General features: G+C 45.3%; 1 protein-coding gene across 1 annotated transcript in view; it reads left to right on the top strand.

Annotated features, from left to right (window-relative positions):
- The first annotated feature begins 8,324 nt into the window (after positions 1-8,324).
- LOC101106919 (plasma membrane ascorbate-dependent reductase CYBRD1) overlaps positions 8,325-16,569 on the top strand; it is a 32,719-nt gene continuing 24,474 nt past the window's right edge. Inside the window, exon 1 of the mRNA XM_027964862.2 lies at positions 8,325-8,580. Within this exon, the coding sequence (XP_027820663.1) occupies positions 8,388-8,580 (193 nt within the window). The 5' untranslated portion in view covers positions 8,325-8,387. The remainder of the gene's footprint in view (positions 8,581-16,569) is intronic.

Below are 16,569 nucleotides of genomic sequence, written 5' to 3'. Positions count from 1 at the left end.
CAGCTTTTGACCCATGTAAATTGTCTGATTACACAGTAGATTGAAGTCCTGGAACAGCGTATGTTCCCTCATTCCAAAATGCTTCATGTTGACTGGAATGTCAAGGATCAAGACTTGGAGCAATATATAAATGACTGAAGCCATACTAAATTATTCTGGAACAAAAGTAAAGTTTGGATTTACACCATTTGGTTTTTCTCTCTAAAACAGAGCTTTACCTGCTTCCAGAAATTGTAATCAAGGCTTTCCATGATTCAGTGAGGTCTGTCTAAGCTATTTGTAAATAAAATTTATTTAGTCAAATATTTGGCCAATTAAAAAAATCCTGTCTGGTCTACTTTCAGAGTTTTGTTTTGGACAAGTATGATCCCTCCATACTTTAATAAAATCTTGACATCTGTGAGCCAAAATTCTGGAAATATGTTTCTGAGACACTCCATCTGTGAACACCCTTCAAAAAACGCATCAGTGAGAGAGAAGACTATAATTAGAGCACTTATTCCTGTTATTACAAAGCAAACAATGAAGCGTCCCATAAAGTTTTCTAGAAGTAAACAATGTTTTTAGCTCCTCGTTAATGATAATATAACCTGGTTCTTCACATACTATAAAGTCCCATCCAAATAGTCCAATGTGCTCATAAAATTTGATTTATGTGGAAGAAAGCTTGGTCATAAGCGTTCCAGAGCATTCTTTGCTTTGCTAATTCTCTGACTTGATTTTAGACTGTCTATTCTAACCTTGTCAGTCTGTCCAGGAGTGTGTCTTTAAACAACTTTTCTCTGTATTAACTATATTTTCTTCTTTTCCATATTCTTTTTTTCCTTCCAGTTTTATTGAGATATAATTGATATATAGCACTGTATAAGTTCAAGGTGTACAGCATAATGATTTGACTTCCATTCATCATGAAATGATTATGTCTAGTGAACATCCATCATCTTGTATAGATCTAAAATTAAATTAACAGAAAAAAATTTCTTTCTTGTGATGAGAACTCAGGATTTGCTCTCTTAAAACTTTCATATGTGATATACAGCAGAGTTAAGTATATTTATCATGTTGTACATTACAGGCCTAGTACTTATTCATCTTAAAACTGGAAGTTTACAGTCTATTTTTTATTGAAGTATAAGTTCATTTATGATGTTGTGTTAATTTCTACTGTACAGCCAAGTAACTCAGTTTCACACCTATCTACATTCTTTTTCTCCATTATGGTTTATCCCAGGATATTAAATTTAGTTCCCTGTGCTATACATTTGGAGAAGGAAATGACACCCCACTCCAGCACTCTTGCCTGGAGAATCCCAGGGACGGGAGCCTGGTGGGCTGCTGTCTCTGGGGTCGCACAAAGTCGGACACGACTGAGCGACTTCACTTTCACTTTCCACTTTCATGCACTGGAGAAGGCAATGGCAACCCACTCCAGTGTTCTTGCCTGGAGAATCCCAGGGACGGGGGAGCCTGGTGGGCTGCCGTCTCTGGGGTTGCACAGAGTCAGACACAACTGGAGCGACTTAGCAGCAGTGCTATACATTAAGACTTTGTTGTTTATCCATTCTATAGGTAGTAGTTAGCATCTATTAACCCTAAACTTCCATTCCATTCCTCTGCTCTCCCCCTCCCCCTTGACAACCACAAGTTTGTTCTCTACATCTATGAGTCTGTTTCATTAGTTCAGTTCAGTTCAGTTGCTCAGTCATGTCCGACTCCTTGCAACCCCATGAATTGCAGCACGCCAGGCCCCCCTGTCCATCACCAACTCCCGGAGTTCACCCAAACTCATGTCCATCAAGTCAGTGATGCCATCCAGCCATCTCATCCTCTGTCGTCCCCTTCTCCTCCTGCCCCCAATCCCTCCCAGCATCAGAGTCTTTTCCAATGAGTCAACTATTTGCATGAGGTGGCCAAAGTACTGGAGTTTCAGCTTTGGCTTCATTCCTTCCAAAGAAATCCCAGGACTGATCTCCTTTAGAATGGACTGGTTGGATCTCCTTGCAGTCCAAGGGACTCTCAAGAGTCTTCTCCAGCACCACAATTCATAAACATCAGTTCTACAGCGCTCAGCCTTCTTCAGAGTCCAGCTCTCACATAGGCAGGTTCATTTGTGTCGTATTTTAGATTCCACAGATAAGTGATAATATGGTATTTGTCTTTCTCTTTCTGAATTACTTCATTTAGTATAATTTCTAGATGCATCCATGTTGCTGCAAATGGCACTATTTCCTTTTCTTTATGGCTGAGCAGCATTCCATTGTATCTATAGACACCACATCTTCTTTGTCCATTCATCTGTTGATGGACAGTTAGGTTGCCTCCAAGTCTTGGCTATTATGAATACCGCTACTGTGAAGGTAGGGGTGTGTGTATCTTTTGGAATTATAGTTTTTGTCTTACTGTTTTTAGTTTTCTGAAGAACCTCCACACTGTTTTCCATAGTAGCTTCTCTAACTTACATTTCTACCAACAGTGTTGGAGGGTTCCCTTTTCGCCACATTCTCGCCAGCATTCACTATTTGTTGACTTTTTAATGATGGCCATTCTGATCAGTGTGAGGTAGTACCTCACTATAGTTTTGATGTGCATTTCTCTAACAATTAGCCATGTTGAGCATCTTTTCTTTTCTGTATTCTTAATTCACTGGCATTTGGATCCTTGAAGACTGGAAACCAGGGTTAACTAATTCCTGGAGATAATTTGCCTGCCAGCATGCCCTTTTGTGCAGACTGATTACTTTGAAGTCCATCCCCCAGCCCCCAGCTCCTTTTATCAAACTCAAAAATTAAGTGAAGGGTCAGGCAGATTTGGGGCTTCCTAAGTAGATTTTTTACTAGTGGTAAAGAATTTGCCTGCCAATGCAGGAAAGTAAGAGATGCAGTTTCGATCCCTGAGTCAGGAAGATCCTCTGGAGAAGGAAATAACAACGCACTCTAATATTCTTGCCTGGGAAATCCCATGGACAGAGGAGCTTGGCAGGCTACAGTACACAGAGTTGCAAAGAGTCAGACACGACTGAGCAACTGAACACACACACTTTGTAAGGCAGATCTTACAAAGCAGTGGAGAGTGGAAGTAATGCCTTGGTCCAACCTCCATCCCCTCCCCTGACACGCGGAAGAAGCTCTCTGGAGCTGAGCCTTTCCTTGGGCACCTCTCCAGGTGCTCGCCTCACTCGCTCTGCTCTCCCCACACATCTTCCTCTTCTCCTGGGTCTACTTCCTCGGGAAGAGTTCCTTTCTGCCTCCTCCCACACAGGGGCTCCTTGGGCTGTCCCAGACACAGATGAGGTCCTTCCTTGCTTCCCTCTGAGTGCAGACGGACTCTGGGAGCTTCGGCTCAGGGAGGTTACAGGGGCCAGCTCCACCGCCAGAGCCAGGGCCAATCTCCTCAGCAGTTCCGTCAGACATGCCTCAGAAAAGCAGACCTTTGGTTTTTGCCCTGAAGACAACACAGGAGGAAAGTATATTCCTCCCATTAACAGGGATTTGACTGTGTTCCTTTCAAAACTGCAACCCTAGTTTTCTTTCGCTAAGGAGCCTTTGACCACTGCCTGGGCTTGGGTTATACCATGAGTCACTGTGTCAGCTGTGAGTCACTCTATTTCAGTCATCTGACAGCTTTTTGATTCCCAAATCTCTCGCCTAGAAGGAGAGGAGAGATGAAGATGTGGGAGTTCACTTCTCCTGCTTGTGATTTTTCTTCTTGCTTCGCATAGTTCTCATTCTTAACATTGCCTAAGAAGGCACAGGCAGGAAGGCTGGGGAAACAGGAGTATTAGGCAAGAGTGTTTTTCCACTTGTCTCTGTCATGGTCCTGCAGGAAACAGCTGGTTTGCAGTCTTTCATTCGAGAGAGGGACTTGAATCAATACAGGCACTATTTATAGAAGGTAAATAGCAAGCAGACTCTTCAGTCTGTTCAGGTTAAGAACCCCACAAGGAATGGTGAAGACCAGGAACAAGAAGAAGCACATGCAGGCCTGTAGAAGCAAGGGGACCTGGCCTTACTCGTCCTGGGAGAGCTGAGTTGGGGAAGGAAGTAAAAAGGAACACAGCCACTGTAAAAACCATGATCCAGCAAGGGGGCATGGTGGGATAAATGGGTCGATGACCCCTCTTTCTTCCTGCCCTCTGATCTTCCAGTGCCACCAAAGTAAGCAGGAAGCCAAGGGCCAGGAGCCTCTTGGGGCACAGGGCAAGGCCAAGAAAGGTATAGGGGTGGGGGGGGAGCGGTTAACAGAGAGTAACCAACACACAGTCAACATCTAGAAGTTTAAAAAAATGGTCCACTTATTCCACAAAGCAAGCTACTGCTTGTAGTAAGCAAACAGCTTATTATACTTTACATTAGAATACTGGACTTCTGTACACACCACAAAACTGCAACGCTGCCTCACAGAAGATCAGCACGTAAACGGCAAACAGGGCACTGGTTCCTGATCTCTTTGTTGAGTGGGGTTTATGTTTTCTCTCCCTGGCCCTCCACACCTCTCCCCACTCTCTTAGGGACAATACAAATCTGCGCCAATATGTACATGTTTCTAGAATCTCAGGTTTTTTGGAAGGCTATCTTGTTCATGCCCTACTCCATCTCCTCCACATCAGGAAGCCCTTCCATAGCACTGGTGTAAAAGTACTTGAGTAAAGTATCTTTGGTGGTGCCAGTGGTAAAGAATCCATCTGCCAGATGCATGGATAAGGAAATTGTGGTACATATACACAATGGAATATTACTCAGCTATAAAAAGGAATGCATTTGAGTCAGTTCTAATGAGATGGATGAAATTGGAGCCTATTAAACAAGGTGAAGTAAGTCAGAAAGAAAAACACCAATACATATTAATATATATTAATATGTGTATAATAATATATACACAATATATATTAATGCATATATATGGAATTTAGAAAGACGGTAACAACGATCTTATATGCAAGGCAGCAAAAGAGACACAGATGTGAAGAACAGATTTTGGACTCTGCGGGAGAAGGCGAGGGTGGGATGACTTGAGAGAATAGCACTGAAACAGGTATATTACCATATGTGAGACAGATGACCAGTGCAAGTTCGATGCATGAAGCAGGGCACTCAAAGCCGGTGCCCTGGGACAACCCAGAGGGATGGGGTGGAGAAGGAGGTGGGGGGGGTTCAGGATGGGAGGATACATGTGCACCCATGGCTGATTCATGTCAAGGTATGGCAGAAACTATCACAATATTGTAAAGTAATTATCCTCCAATTGAAATAAATTAATTTTTTTAAAAAGGTAGAAAAAAGAAGAATCTGTCTGCCAATGCAGGAGATGGAAGAGGTGTGGGTTTGACGCCTGGGAAGATCCCCTGAAGGAGGAAATGGCACCCCACTCCCGTATTCTTGCAAGGAAAATCTCATGGACAGAGGAGCCTGGCGGGCTACAGTCCACAGGGTTGCAGAGAGTTGGACACCACATGTCTGAGCACACAAAATAACTTTATAAAGTACTTTACGAAGTACTCGAGTAAGTACTTTGGTGGCAAACTGTTTATTCACCCCTGAAGGAAACTTAGATGACAACTCTGTTTTTAAAAGTTATTCATACCAAGCCACAACAATCTTTTTATTTAAAAGTTTCCTCTTCAAAGTGACAAGTTTTATCAAAGTTAGGTCTTTAAAGGACAACTTAAAAGTTGAAAGTTTTCTCAGGTTAGCTGGTAACTTCAACGTGATTCAACATCATTCATATTATTTGGCCATGTTTTCATTCTCCTAAGGTGTTTTGTTAAATGGAGTCTGGAATTCTTTGCTGCTGCTGCAGAGTAAAATCAAATCAAGAGTGGAGTGAAGGTGCTGGGCTAAGGGTGTAAAGAAGTTACCTGGGGACAAGAACTAGATACTTTTAGAGAGAAGAATAGGGACACAGTGATATTGTTGTTAAACAAGGACTAGTTAAAGGTCGAAGAGGAAGAGAAACAGTATAAAATTAAACAGGGGATCTTTGTAGCACTCAGGAACCCAAGGGTCTGAAAAAATAAGACCAGAAGAAGCGGCGATGGTTTCTGTTTATTCCTATGCATCTGCTCTCACTCTTCTCCACTCTGCTGTGTCCTGAAGACTGGCCTGTATGTGCCCCATCATCTTTCTTCTGGGTTTCAGATTAGCTTCTGTCATTTGGGACCAGGCAGGAGACCGGAGGGGAAGAAGACAAGGCTGGAATATTCACGCCCCTCTCATTCTTCCTCCCTGTGGGGTCCCTGCAGGCTGGCTGCATCCCTCAACTCAAGACCATGGCCCCAGTGTGGCTGCCCTTTTCACACTATTCTCGTGTGTGTGTGTGTGTGTGTGTGTGTGTGTGTGTGTGTGTGTGTGTGTGTCTTTTCTGTCTTTGTCTCTCTCTTTCTCTCTCTGGATTTCAGTAACCCTCTCCCATTCAGGTCTGGACACTGCAAACCCCTTGTGCTTTCCCACACCTTGCCCACAACTTTGTAAATAGCCCTGTTCATTATTAAATTGCCCAACTGGAATGATCCGTTTTCTTCCTGCCAGCACCCTGACTGACACAGTCAGTCCCATTCTTCTCCCAACATTTACTGTGTAGCTACTATATGCCAAGTGTGTGTTCGTCGCTCAGTCGTGTCTGACTCTGTGCAACCTCATGGACTGTAGCCCGCCAGGCTCGTCTGTCCATGGGATTCTCCAGGCAAGAATACTGGAATGGGTTGCCATTTCCTTCTCCCACTATATGTCAAGGAAGGATAAAATGATACATTAGACAGTTAGTACTCTCAGGGGCTGTCTGGGGAGTGGAGACAGCCACAGGAATAGATCGGTATATCACTCTTTGGTAAGTGATGCAGAGAGGCACTGGATGGGGAGGTGGTTGTGTGCGTGCATGCTAAGTCACTTTAGTCTAGCTCTTTGTGACCCTATGGACTGTGGCCCTCCAGATTCCTCTGTCCGTGTATAAGATAGGGGTGTAGGCAGACACAGGTAAGGTTTCTTGGTGGAAATGGTGTTGGGCAATTTTAGAGGCAGGGACATGCATAGGAAGTGGTCAGGAACTGGGAGAGAAGCCATGGACAGCAGGGCCAGACCATAGAGAGCCTTACACTGTGGGTGTTGTTGTTAGGTCACATCCGACTCTTTCATGACTCCATGGACTACAGCCCACAAGGCTCCTCTGTCCATGGCATTTTCCAGGCAAGAATACTGGAATGGGTTGCCATTTCCTTCTCCAGGGGATGTTCCACACCCAGGGATCAAACCTGCGTCTCCTGCATTGGCTGGCAGATTCTTACCACTGAGCCACGGGAAGCCCCATACTGTGGTTAGGGGTCCTTCTTTTCCCATTTGTTTACTCTCTTTTTCTTCCTTTCTTTTTACCATCAAGAGAAAACTCGACAGCAGTGAAGTCTGTAGCCTCTGACTCTGAGACCTCAATCTTGGACCACTACCAGTGCGAGACACTCCTACTTCCTTGCCTAAAACCTATCTTTTCCATTGAAAATCACGCCCATACACCTCCTACACATTCTAAGGGCTTTCACAATGGCAACAGGACAATATGGTAAACAATTAACAGCCTGTGGAGATGAGTCACAGGAGGAGCTAGAAGTGAAGGTTCCCAAATGCATTCTAGGAGACCTGCAGCCACAGCCCTGCTTTCTTTAACAGCAATGATAATTCTGTCACTTTTCTTGTCCAGCGGGGAAGGTGAACTGAGTGCTGGAAAGAGGGCAGGGGGTGAGTAAGCTCGGGCCACCAAGATGAGGCTTTAGTCCAAATACGTTTGAACAGGCGGCACTTTTAAGACCCATTTTTTACCACATATGGGGAAGTCGAGGGTCCCAGAGGTGTCTGCTTTCTCTGTTAGGAGCTCACTGCCAGTAGTTTCCTTGCTAGATGAGACCGGGTACACACTGTCTCACAGGCTCCTCCTTGGCATCAAAGACAGCCAGTCCTCTAGGTGTGCAGCTTAGGAGGCTTCGTAAGTCAAAATCACACACAAAGCCACCCGACGGACCCCTCTCTTCTGTTAACCGATTGTGCACACCACTGCCTTACTCAGCGTCCTCTCAGAGAAGGAAGAGACACGGGAAAAGTTAAAAGAAAGCGGCGGGTGTGGAATCTTCTGGACTCTTGCTCTCAACAACTAACCAGATCGGTTACTCGAGCTCTCTGCAAGCGCAGACGCCGACCACGAGATCCCCAGGGCGGGGCTAGTCTCTGAGCGAAGGGCCAGCTGCCCCCGCCCCGAGGCCCCGCATCCCAGGCAGGCCCGCGACGAAGCCCCTCCCCGGGGCGGAGACAGCTCCTAAAAGTCGACGCCGCGTCCCGCCGCAGGCCAGTACCCGGGGGCCGCCGCCTCGCGAGCTCCTTCGCCGCCAGCGCGCGGAGTATGGGGCGCTGATGGCCATGGAGGGCTACAGGGGCTTCTTGGCGCTGCTGGTGTCGGCGCTGCTCGTCGGCTTCCTGTCTGTGATCTTCACCCTCATCTGGGTCCTCCACTACCGAGAGGGGCTCGGCTGGGACGGGACCGCGCTCGAGTTTAACTGGCACCCGGTGCTCGTGGTCACCGGCTTCGTCTTCATCCTGGGCATCGGTACTGGCACCTCCTGGGAGGCGGCGGGGGAGGAGGGGCCGGGGTTCCCGACCCAGGTCCAACCGAGGGAGGCTGGGCGAGGGAAGGGGTGAAGGAGTAGCGGGGGCCAGGGAGCCGAGCCGGCAGCGCAGAGGGAGGTGGCTGGTCCGGCGCCCGCGGGCCGCGGGCCGGGCGGACTTGGGCGAGCGCGGGAGCCGCGGCGGTGGGGCGGGGTGCGCGGGACTCGGGTTCGCTGGAAGACGCGTAGCTGGGTCGACCGACCCGGCTAGGTTAACTGTTTGCTGCGAGTGGCTGGGACGCTACACCAGACTACACCGAGCTTGGAAGCAGAGGAGAGATGCAGGAGCGCGGTGCGGCCAGGCAGCCCGCGAGCCCCTCGAAAATCGCCCCCTGTGGGACCAAGCCTGCGCAATCAGGGGCGCGGAGATCTCTTTAGGCAAGGCCTGTCGTTGAACTTGCTTTGAGGCTGCGGGTTAGGAGAGGAAAGCAACGGTGGTGGTGGTGGGGCAGGGGGGAATGGAGTGGGGAGAATTGGCCTCTTGTTTCATCTTCTCTAATTTTCTCTAAAGCCCTGAGCGAAGGGGCCCGTCAGCGGGTGGCCTCACGGGTGAGTGAAGAAAGTATCAACTCTGGTTTCACTCCTAGAGCGTTAAACTCAGTCGAGCCCGAGAAGCTGCCAGGATTCAAAACGGTGTTTCGCTGCATCTCCAGGTTACTGGATAGTCTTGAGCCCGACTTGTTTTGAGGCTGCAGACTGGCGAAGTTCCCCTGCGGGGCTTCCTGTTGGGCACTGGCCCGGATCTTGGGGCCAGAGATGCCCGCAGAGGTTCCGTGGCCGCCTAGCTGAGTGAGAGAGATGCTTATGCTTGGGACTTCTTTGGGGTTTGCTGCCTCGGCCTGCATTCTCTCGAATGAGCCTGGCACGGAGGGAGGGCTCAGTGGATGGTTGTTTTTGTTTTGAGCTATAATTGACATATTCGTTTCAGGTGTATAACATGATTCTATATGGAAATACCTATTACTAATTAACATCCATCACCTCACATAGTTACAATTTTTTCCTCTTTGAGATGGGATGAGAACTGGATCTCATCTCAGCATTTAGAACATTGCTAAAGAATCTAGTCTCTTTAGCATTGTTCAGATCTACAATATATTATCATTACTTGTCACCACCGTTCTGCTACATTGCATCTCTTTAGAACTGGAGGGCTGTACCTTTTGACCACCTTCACTGTTTCCCCACCTACCTCTTCTCTCTTCAGTGGCAGATCTTCTTGGCTTTGTGCAGCAGCAGCAGCAGCACTCACAATGTGCTGACAGCTTTCTTTTCTTTCAGCTGCTGTCGGGCTAGAGGAACCTCTAGCTAGTGGTGCAAGCGCCATTTATTTGTAACCACTTTCCAAAAAGTGAAGTCAAGGCCTTGACAGAGAAAGCATTTAGAAAAAGGCAGGAGTAGTGGACCGGGGTTATGGAGAGGAAAGGACTGGGAAATAGATGCCCACCAGCTGAAACCACTAGCCTTGCCTCTGAGCAGGCTGCCTTTTCTCCACCAGTATTTCACTTTCCCCAAACAAACAAGAGAACAACAAAGCGCCGACCTCATTCCTAAAGAAAAGATTTTTGCTTCCATTTAAAACTTGGGCAGCAGCCTTGGCCAGTGTGGCTGGATAAGTGGCATCTTCCCACTCTGCGAGGCAGAGGAAGCTGCTGCCAGTGTCCAGCTGTGGAGAATTCCCTGGTGTGAGATTGGCATCCACCCGGGTGTGAATACCACTGGATGGCTGAGTCGTTTGTTGCGTAAGTCTCAAGTTATTTTGCCACTAAACTAAAATGAGAAAAACATACTTGAGTTCCAGAGTCACTGTTGGCAGAAGCACTATTTCCTTCCTGGTGGAGCCCTCAAGTTTGGCTGGAGCTGACAAAACCTTCTGTTTGCTCAAAGCAGTAGAAACACTCTTCATCTCTTCCAACCCAGTCCTCTGAGCAGCGCCTAATATTAAGAAACTTTACCGAGGGGCTACAATATCTTCTGATAATTTAAAGTAATGGAAACAGGTGATAATACTTGTTTCCTGACTTCTAAAAAGGAGATGCTCAGATGGTAAAGCGTCTGTCTACAATGCAGGAGACCTGGGTTCGATCCCTGGGTCAGGAAGATCCCGTGGAGAAGGAAATGGCAACCCACTCCAGTACTCTTGCCTGGGAAATCCCATTGACGGAGGAGCTTGGTGCAGGCCACTCACTGTCCATGGGGTCGCAAAGAGTCGGGCACAACTGAGCAACTTCACTTATCATTTATTGAGTGCCTCTGTGCACCCACTCAGGGCATTAATTCACAGATATATAGAAGCATAAACTGAGGCACGGAGCAGGTAAGTAATTTGCCCATAGAAGTAGTATACATCTTTTCAAGGGTTTTATTTTCAAGTTTCATTTCTCTACTCTTAAGGCAATGTGCATATTTTCTGTAAAATATCCTTTTTAGAGAAGCAAAAAGCTTCATCTAAAAAACACTTTGAAACTCTTTATTCATGATATAGTCCATTACAGTTTTCCTAAAAGAATTTATAGTTTGTCTAAACTTTGGGCTTTTAAAAGTCTGTTTACGTTCACTTTGTGGCAAAAATATGAACATGGATATTTTGGAAATTTTCATCTGCTGCCTTCATTTAAGCATAACTGCTGTATTTGTATTAGTTTTGGAATGTTTGTCCTATCAACATTACCCATCCTGTTTACTATTTGGATTCCAGGGATCCAAAACACTTTAATCAAATGACACATTTATTTTTTATTTTTAAAATTTATTCTATTGAAGTATAGTTGACTTAAAATGTTGTGTTAGTTTCTACCCTACAGCAAAATGATTCAGTAATACATATATACATTATTTTTCACCTTCTCTTCCCTGGTTTATCACAGGATGTTGAATACAGTTCCTTGTGCTATACAGTAGGACCTTATTGATTATCCATTCTGTATGTAATAGTTTGCATTTGCTAATCCCAAACTCCCAATCCATCCCTCCCCACCTCCTGCCCCTTGGCAGCCACAAGTCTGTTCTCTGTGTAGATGACACATTTAATTGACATGAATGTAAACTTTCTCATACATATAGGCACATGCATAGACCTCATGAATTCTTGTAAGTTTTGGCCCACCTGCACTTCCTCACATCCCGCAGTAGAAAGCCTCCAGTAGAATGAGTAGGAGTAAAGAGTTGACTTTATAGGCGGGGGCGGGGTGGGGGGGACACACATGTTATAGATCATCCATGTTATAAAAGCCTTTTGTACTGTGTGTAATTGCTTCAAGGAGCAAATTTTTAGGCTATGTTATTTCAGATCTCTAATAGTGAACATGATGTAATTGAGTTCTGTGACAAACAGATGTTTAGAGATGAGAAAAGTGAAAGTCGCTCAGTCATGTCTGACTCTTTGTGACCCCTATACAGTCCATGGAATTCTCCAGGCCAGAATAGTGGAGTGGGTAGCCTTTCCCTTCTCCAGGGGATCTTCCCAACCCAGGGAGCTAACCCAGATCTCCCACATTGCAGGCGGATTCTTTACCAGCTGAGTCAGAAGGGAAGCTCAAGAGATTAGAGAAATGCTTCACAAATGCAGACAGCAAACAATATTTAAAACTGTATGAGAACTGGTATATGTCCTTTGAAACACTTGTAAGAAGTAAGCTCTGAAGAAAGCAAGGGTAATACAAAAGTTACAAAATAAATGTCTGTGTGTGTCTTTTGGAAAATATACACGTTCTAAAATAAAGTATAATAGACTATAGGATAGTTAAAGCTGAAATAAAATTTTAAACTAGTAGAAAATCTAGCAAACATGAATGAGGAAGTTTCAAAGAGACCTTGAGAAGAGCTTTGTGCTTCTCTGAAAGGAATGTTTCCCATGAAATAAGTATACTGCCAGGAAATCAGAGAAACAAAACTTGAAAAGGCTACAGAAAAGGCTGCAACAAATAAATGCTCTCAAAGCAGCTGTTGACCTTTTAAAAGGTTCAGCAAGGTGGAAAGTGTTTTTTAGGAAAAGGTAGAAAATTCAGGTATATAAATTTAGTGAAAAGTTTCAGCAATCCTATACTCAGTTTTCCATGTGTAGAACTCTTTTGACTATATAAACTGAAGGAAGAGAAATTCAATAATGATCTCAAGTTGGTTTTGTGAGAGAATATAACTTCATTTAAGTCACATTTAAAAGACTAAAAAGACGAAATTGAGTAGTTCTTAAAAGGCAAGTGCGATATCTATTAACGTACCTGAAAGTGACCAAATTCCAAGACCACTTAAATATATTTGGAAAGGCTCTTGGGGTAAAACCTGGCAGAGAGTGGAAAAAGTGCCTCAGATACCTATTCCAAAACCAGCCTTTGGAACACCATCGATAATAAAGCCTATCACTCATAAAGAAATGGGGCTTTTTACAAAGCATAAATATTCAAGACAACCCCAAACACATTTTTCTTTTTTGTTAAAAATAAGTGCATACAGATCTCTTTGTAATATAGCTAATAAAAATGTTTCAGACATGAATATTTCACTGTTGTGTCCCCAGTGTCTAGAATAACACCTAGAACTGGCACAAAGTAGGCCAAAAAATAGTTGTTGAATGATGGTTCTCAGTACCATTGTTAATTGTAACAATGCACTTTTACAGCCACTCATTTGTGGAGATAGTAATGCATTGTTGGGTGTGTGTGTTCAGTCATGTCCGACTCTTTGAGACCCCGTGGACTGTAGCCTGCCAGGCTCCTCTGTCGGTGAGATTTTCCAGGCAAGAATATTGGAGCAGGTTGCCATTTTCTACTCCAGGGGATCTTCCCAACCCTGGGACTGAATCCTCGACACAGTCTCTTGTGTCTCCTGCGTTGGCAGGCAGGTTCTTTACCACTGCACCACCTGGGAAGTCAGGGATAGTAATAGTAGCATCTAAAGGAGAAGTGCCCTCCCTTCTTCTCAGTGATTCTGTGGTTTATAGCTGGTTTGGAAGCACCGATTAAGTCAGCCGCAGGGGAGAATGGGCATGATGGTGTATTGGAATTGCATCTCTACTGTAAAGGCCTTGAGCTTATTAGAGTGTTACTGCCTGTACCTCTTCACTCCAGCAGTTCTCCCTTTTTCCCTGTGCATCAAGTTCCCACCCCATTGGATTATTTCCAATGTGTTATAATGTCTGTTATCTTAAAAACAACCATACTCTTGACCCCATATTCCCCATTCAGCTACTGCCTCAAATCTCTGCTTGCCTTATCACAGAACTTTTAGAAATATTTGTCAATACCTGCAGTCTCCAGTTCCTCTCCTCTAATCAGGCTTCCTCTCTACTGCTGCACCAAAATTACTCTTAACATAACCGATTGCCTCCACATTGCTAATTCCAGCCGTCATCAATTCTCAGTCCTCATCTTGCTTGACCAAAAAGCAACATTTGGCTGACCCACTATTCCTCCTTGGGGCACTTCTTCACTTGGGCTTCCAGGATCCCTGACTCTCTTGGCTCTTCTGTCTTTACTGCCTACTCCTTTTAGTGTCCTTTGCTGGCTCCTCATCTCCCTGATCCATTAAGGTTAAAGAGCCTGAGCTTCAGTCTTCTGACCACTTCTCCTTTCCTGATCCACTCATAATCTTAGTCATCTCATCTAGTCTTGTGGTTTTAAACACCATGTATCCCCCTGAATCCTCCTATATTTATGTTCCACCTGGACCTCTCCCCTGAACTCCAGACTCAAATATCCATCTACTCAAACTCTTAACTTGTATGTCAAATAGACATGTCCAAATCTCAACTCTCCGTCTTCCTCATACCCACCAAACCTCTCCTGTAGGCTTCCCCATCTTGTTAAATGGCAACTTCATCCTTCTAGATTGTATGTTCATGTCAGAACTATATAGTCACCCTTGATGCCTCTGCTTCTTCCGTACTTCTCATCCAACCCATCATAAAATCATATAAATTCCAAATTCAAAATATAATCTTAAATTCAAAATATAATGTTAACCAAATTCTCACCACTGACTATTTTCTCCCTCCCTTCCGACTTCTCTTCCTCCCTTTCTTTCTTATTTTCCATTTGAATGTAAGCTCCCTTGTCTGTTTTCTTCACTGCTGTATCCGTGGTGGGCAGAAAATTACCTAACATGTAATTGGCATTCAATAAATACTCACTAGATTAATGAAAATTTGGCTAGTCCTTTAAACCAGGGGTCATACATACAAGGATGGCTTATAAAGTGAGTATGTGAAGTGGATTGGGTGTGTAGCACCCACCAGAGTGTCTTCCTGGCTTTACCTAAACATTCAAACACACAAATTCCTGGTCCACACTGGACACCAGCCTATTCAGGAGGATTGTAGGACAGGAACCGGAGTTTGCTGTCAGGGCAATGACAGGTGCTCCTTAGTGGGCATCCTTGAAGCGTAAATCCCTCCATCAGCTCTCCTGTCCCCAGGTGACTGTCCAGACATCAGGAGATGAGATCTCCATTGATGGGATTGGGGCTTAAGGTCTCCATGGCCCGCAGGAACCAAAATCTCTTGTAAATACTCTATGGACCTGGTTTCTAGTGCCCCTGAAAACAATACATGGTGAGTTGAACAGTGACTTCCAAATCTCAGTGACCTCTGAAAGGGGCTTAGCATCTTTGCAGATGTAATATTTTTATATAGTTTTTTTAACTCATCTTTGGCTGTGCTGGGTCTTCGTTACTGTGCAGGCTTTTCTCGAGTTGGGGCAAGTGGGGGTCTGTGCTCTAGCTGTGGGGCGTGGGCTGCTCACTGCAGCGGCTTCTCCTTGCGAAGCATGGGCTGCAGGGCACAGGCTCAGTAACCCTGGCACGTGGACTTAGTTGCTCCATGGCACGTGGGATCTTCTCAGATCAGGGATCGAAGCGTTAGCAGGGGATTCTTTACCACTGAGCCACCAGGGAAGCCCTTTGCAGATGTAATTAAGGATCTCAGGATTAGATCAGCCCAGGTTTAGGTTGGGCTCTAAACCAATTAGTGTCCTTTTAAGAGAAAAGAGAAGGCAATTTGAGGCACAGACACACAGAGGGGAGGGCCTTGTGAAAATGGAGGCAGAGATTGGAGTCATCTGTGTACAAGTCAGGGGAACACCAAGAATTGCCAGCAGCTACCAGAAGCTACGAGAAAGGAATGGATTCTCAGAGCCTCCTGGAGGAGCCAGTCTCACCAGCAATTTGATCTTAGACTTCGGGCTTCCAGAGTTGTGCTGCTGCTGCTAAGTCACTTCAGTTGTGTCCGACTCTGTGCGACCCCATGGACTGCAGCCCACCAGGCTCCCCCGTCCATGGGATTCTCCGGGCAAGAACACTGGAGTGGGTGGCTATTTCCTTCTCCAACGCATGAAAGTGAAAAGTGAAAGTGAAGTCGCTCAGTCATGTCCGACTCTTCGCGACTCCATGGACTGCAGAATACATTTCTGCTGTTTGGAGTCTCTCAGTTTTTGGGACTTTGTTACAGCAGCCCTAGGAAACCAGTACAGGATAATGACAGTTACACTGCACTCCGGGAAGCCCGAAGTATGGCATTTTCTCCAGGTATTTGTAGACTTTTCATTGTTCTTCTCAGTCCAGGCACAGTTTACCAAGCAGTGGTCCATTTTATTATAAGCAGTGTTGCCTAATAACACTTGGGAGAAGCCACTCTGTTTACTAGCACAGTTAACCAAAGTTCAGATCCTTCTGCCACAGGGTGTAGATATGGGCTTTGTGTGAGGGGTAGGAACTGCAGGGAACTAGAGAGGGCCTCCTCCTGGCAAAATACAAAGCTCTTAGCTCCAGCAGGTTGGGGCAATGTGGGGATCCTCTCAGAGGTCAGAGCTTCTCATTATCCAAGAGAATCCAGATTTTTAAAAAAAAAAAAAAAACTGATTTAAGTAAAAAAGTAAACCAGCCACAAAACCAAAACCCCCACATCATTGTGCTAATCAAACAAAACACTTCTGTGGACC

This window comes from Ovis aries, chromosome 2 (assembly GCF_016772045.2).
Source record: "Ovis aries strain OAR_USU_Benz2616 breed Rambouillet chromosome 2, ARS-UI_Ramb_v3.0, whole genome shotgun sequence".
Classification (NCBI taxonomy): domain Eukaryota; kingdom Metazoa; phylum Chordata; class Mammalia; order Artiodactyla; family Bovidae; genus Ovis; species Ovis aries.
The sequence above is the reverse complement of the archived record's forward strand: the minus strand, read 5'-3'. Positions and strand labels throughout refer to the sequence as shown.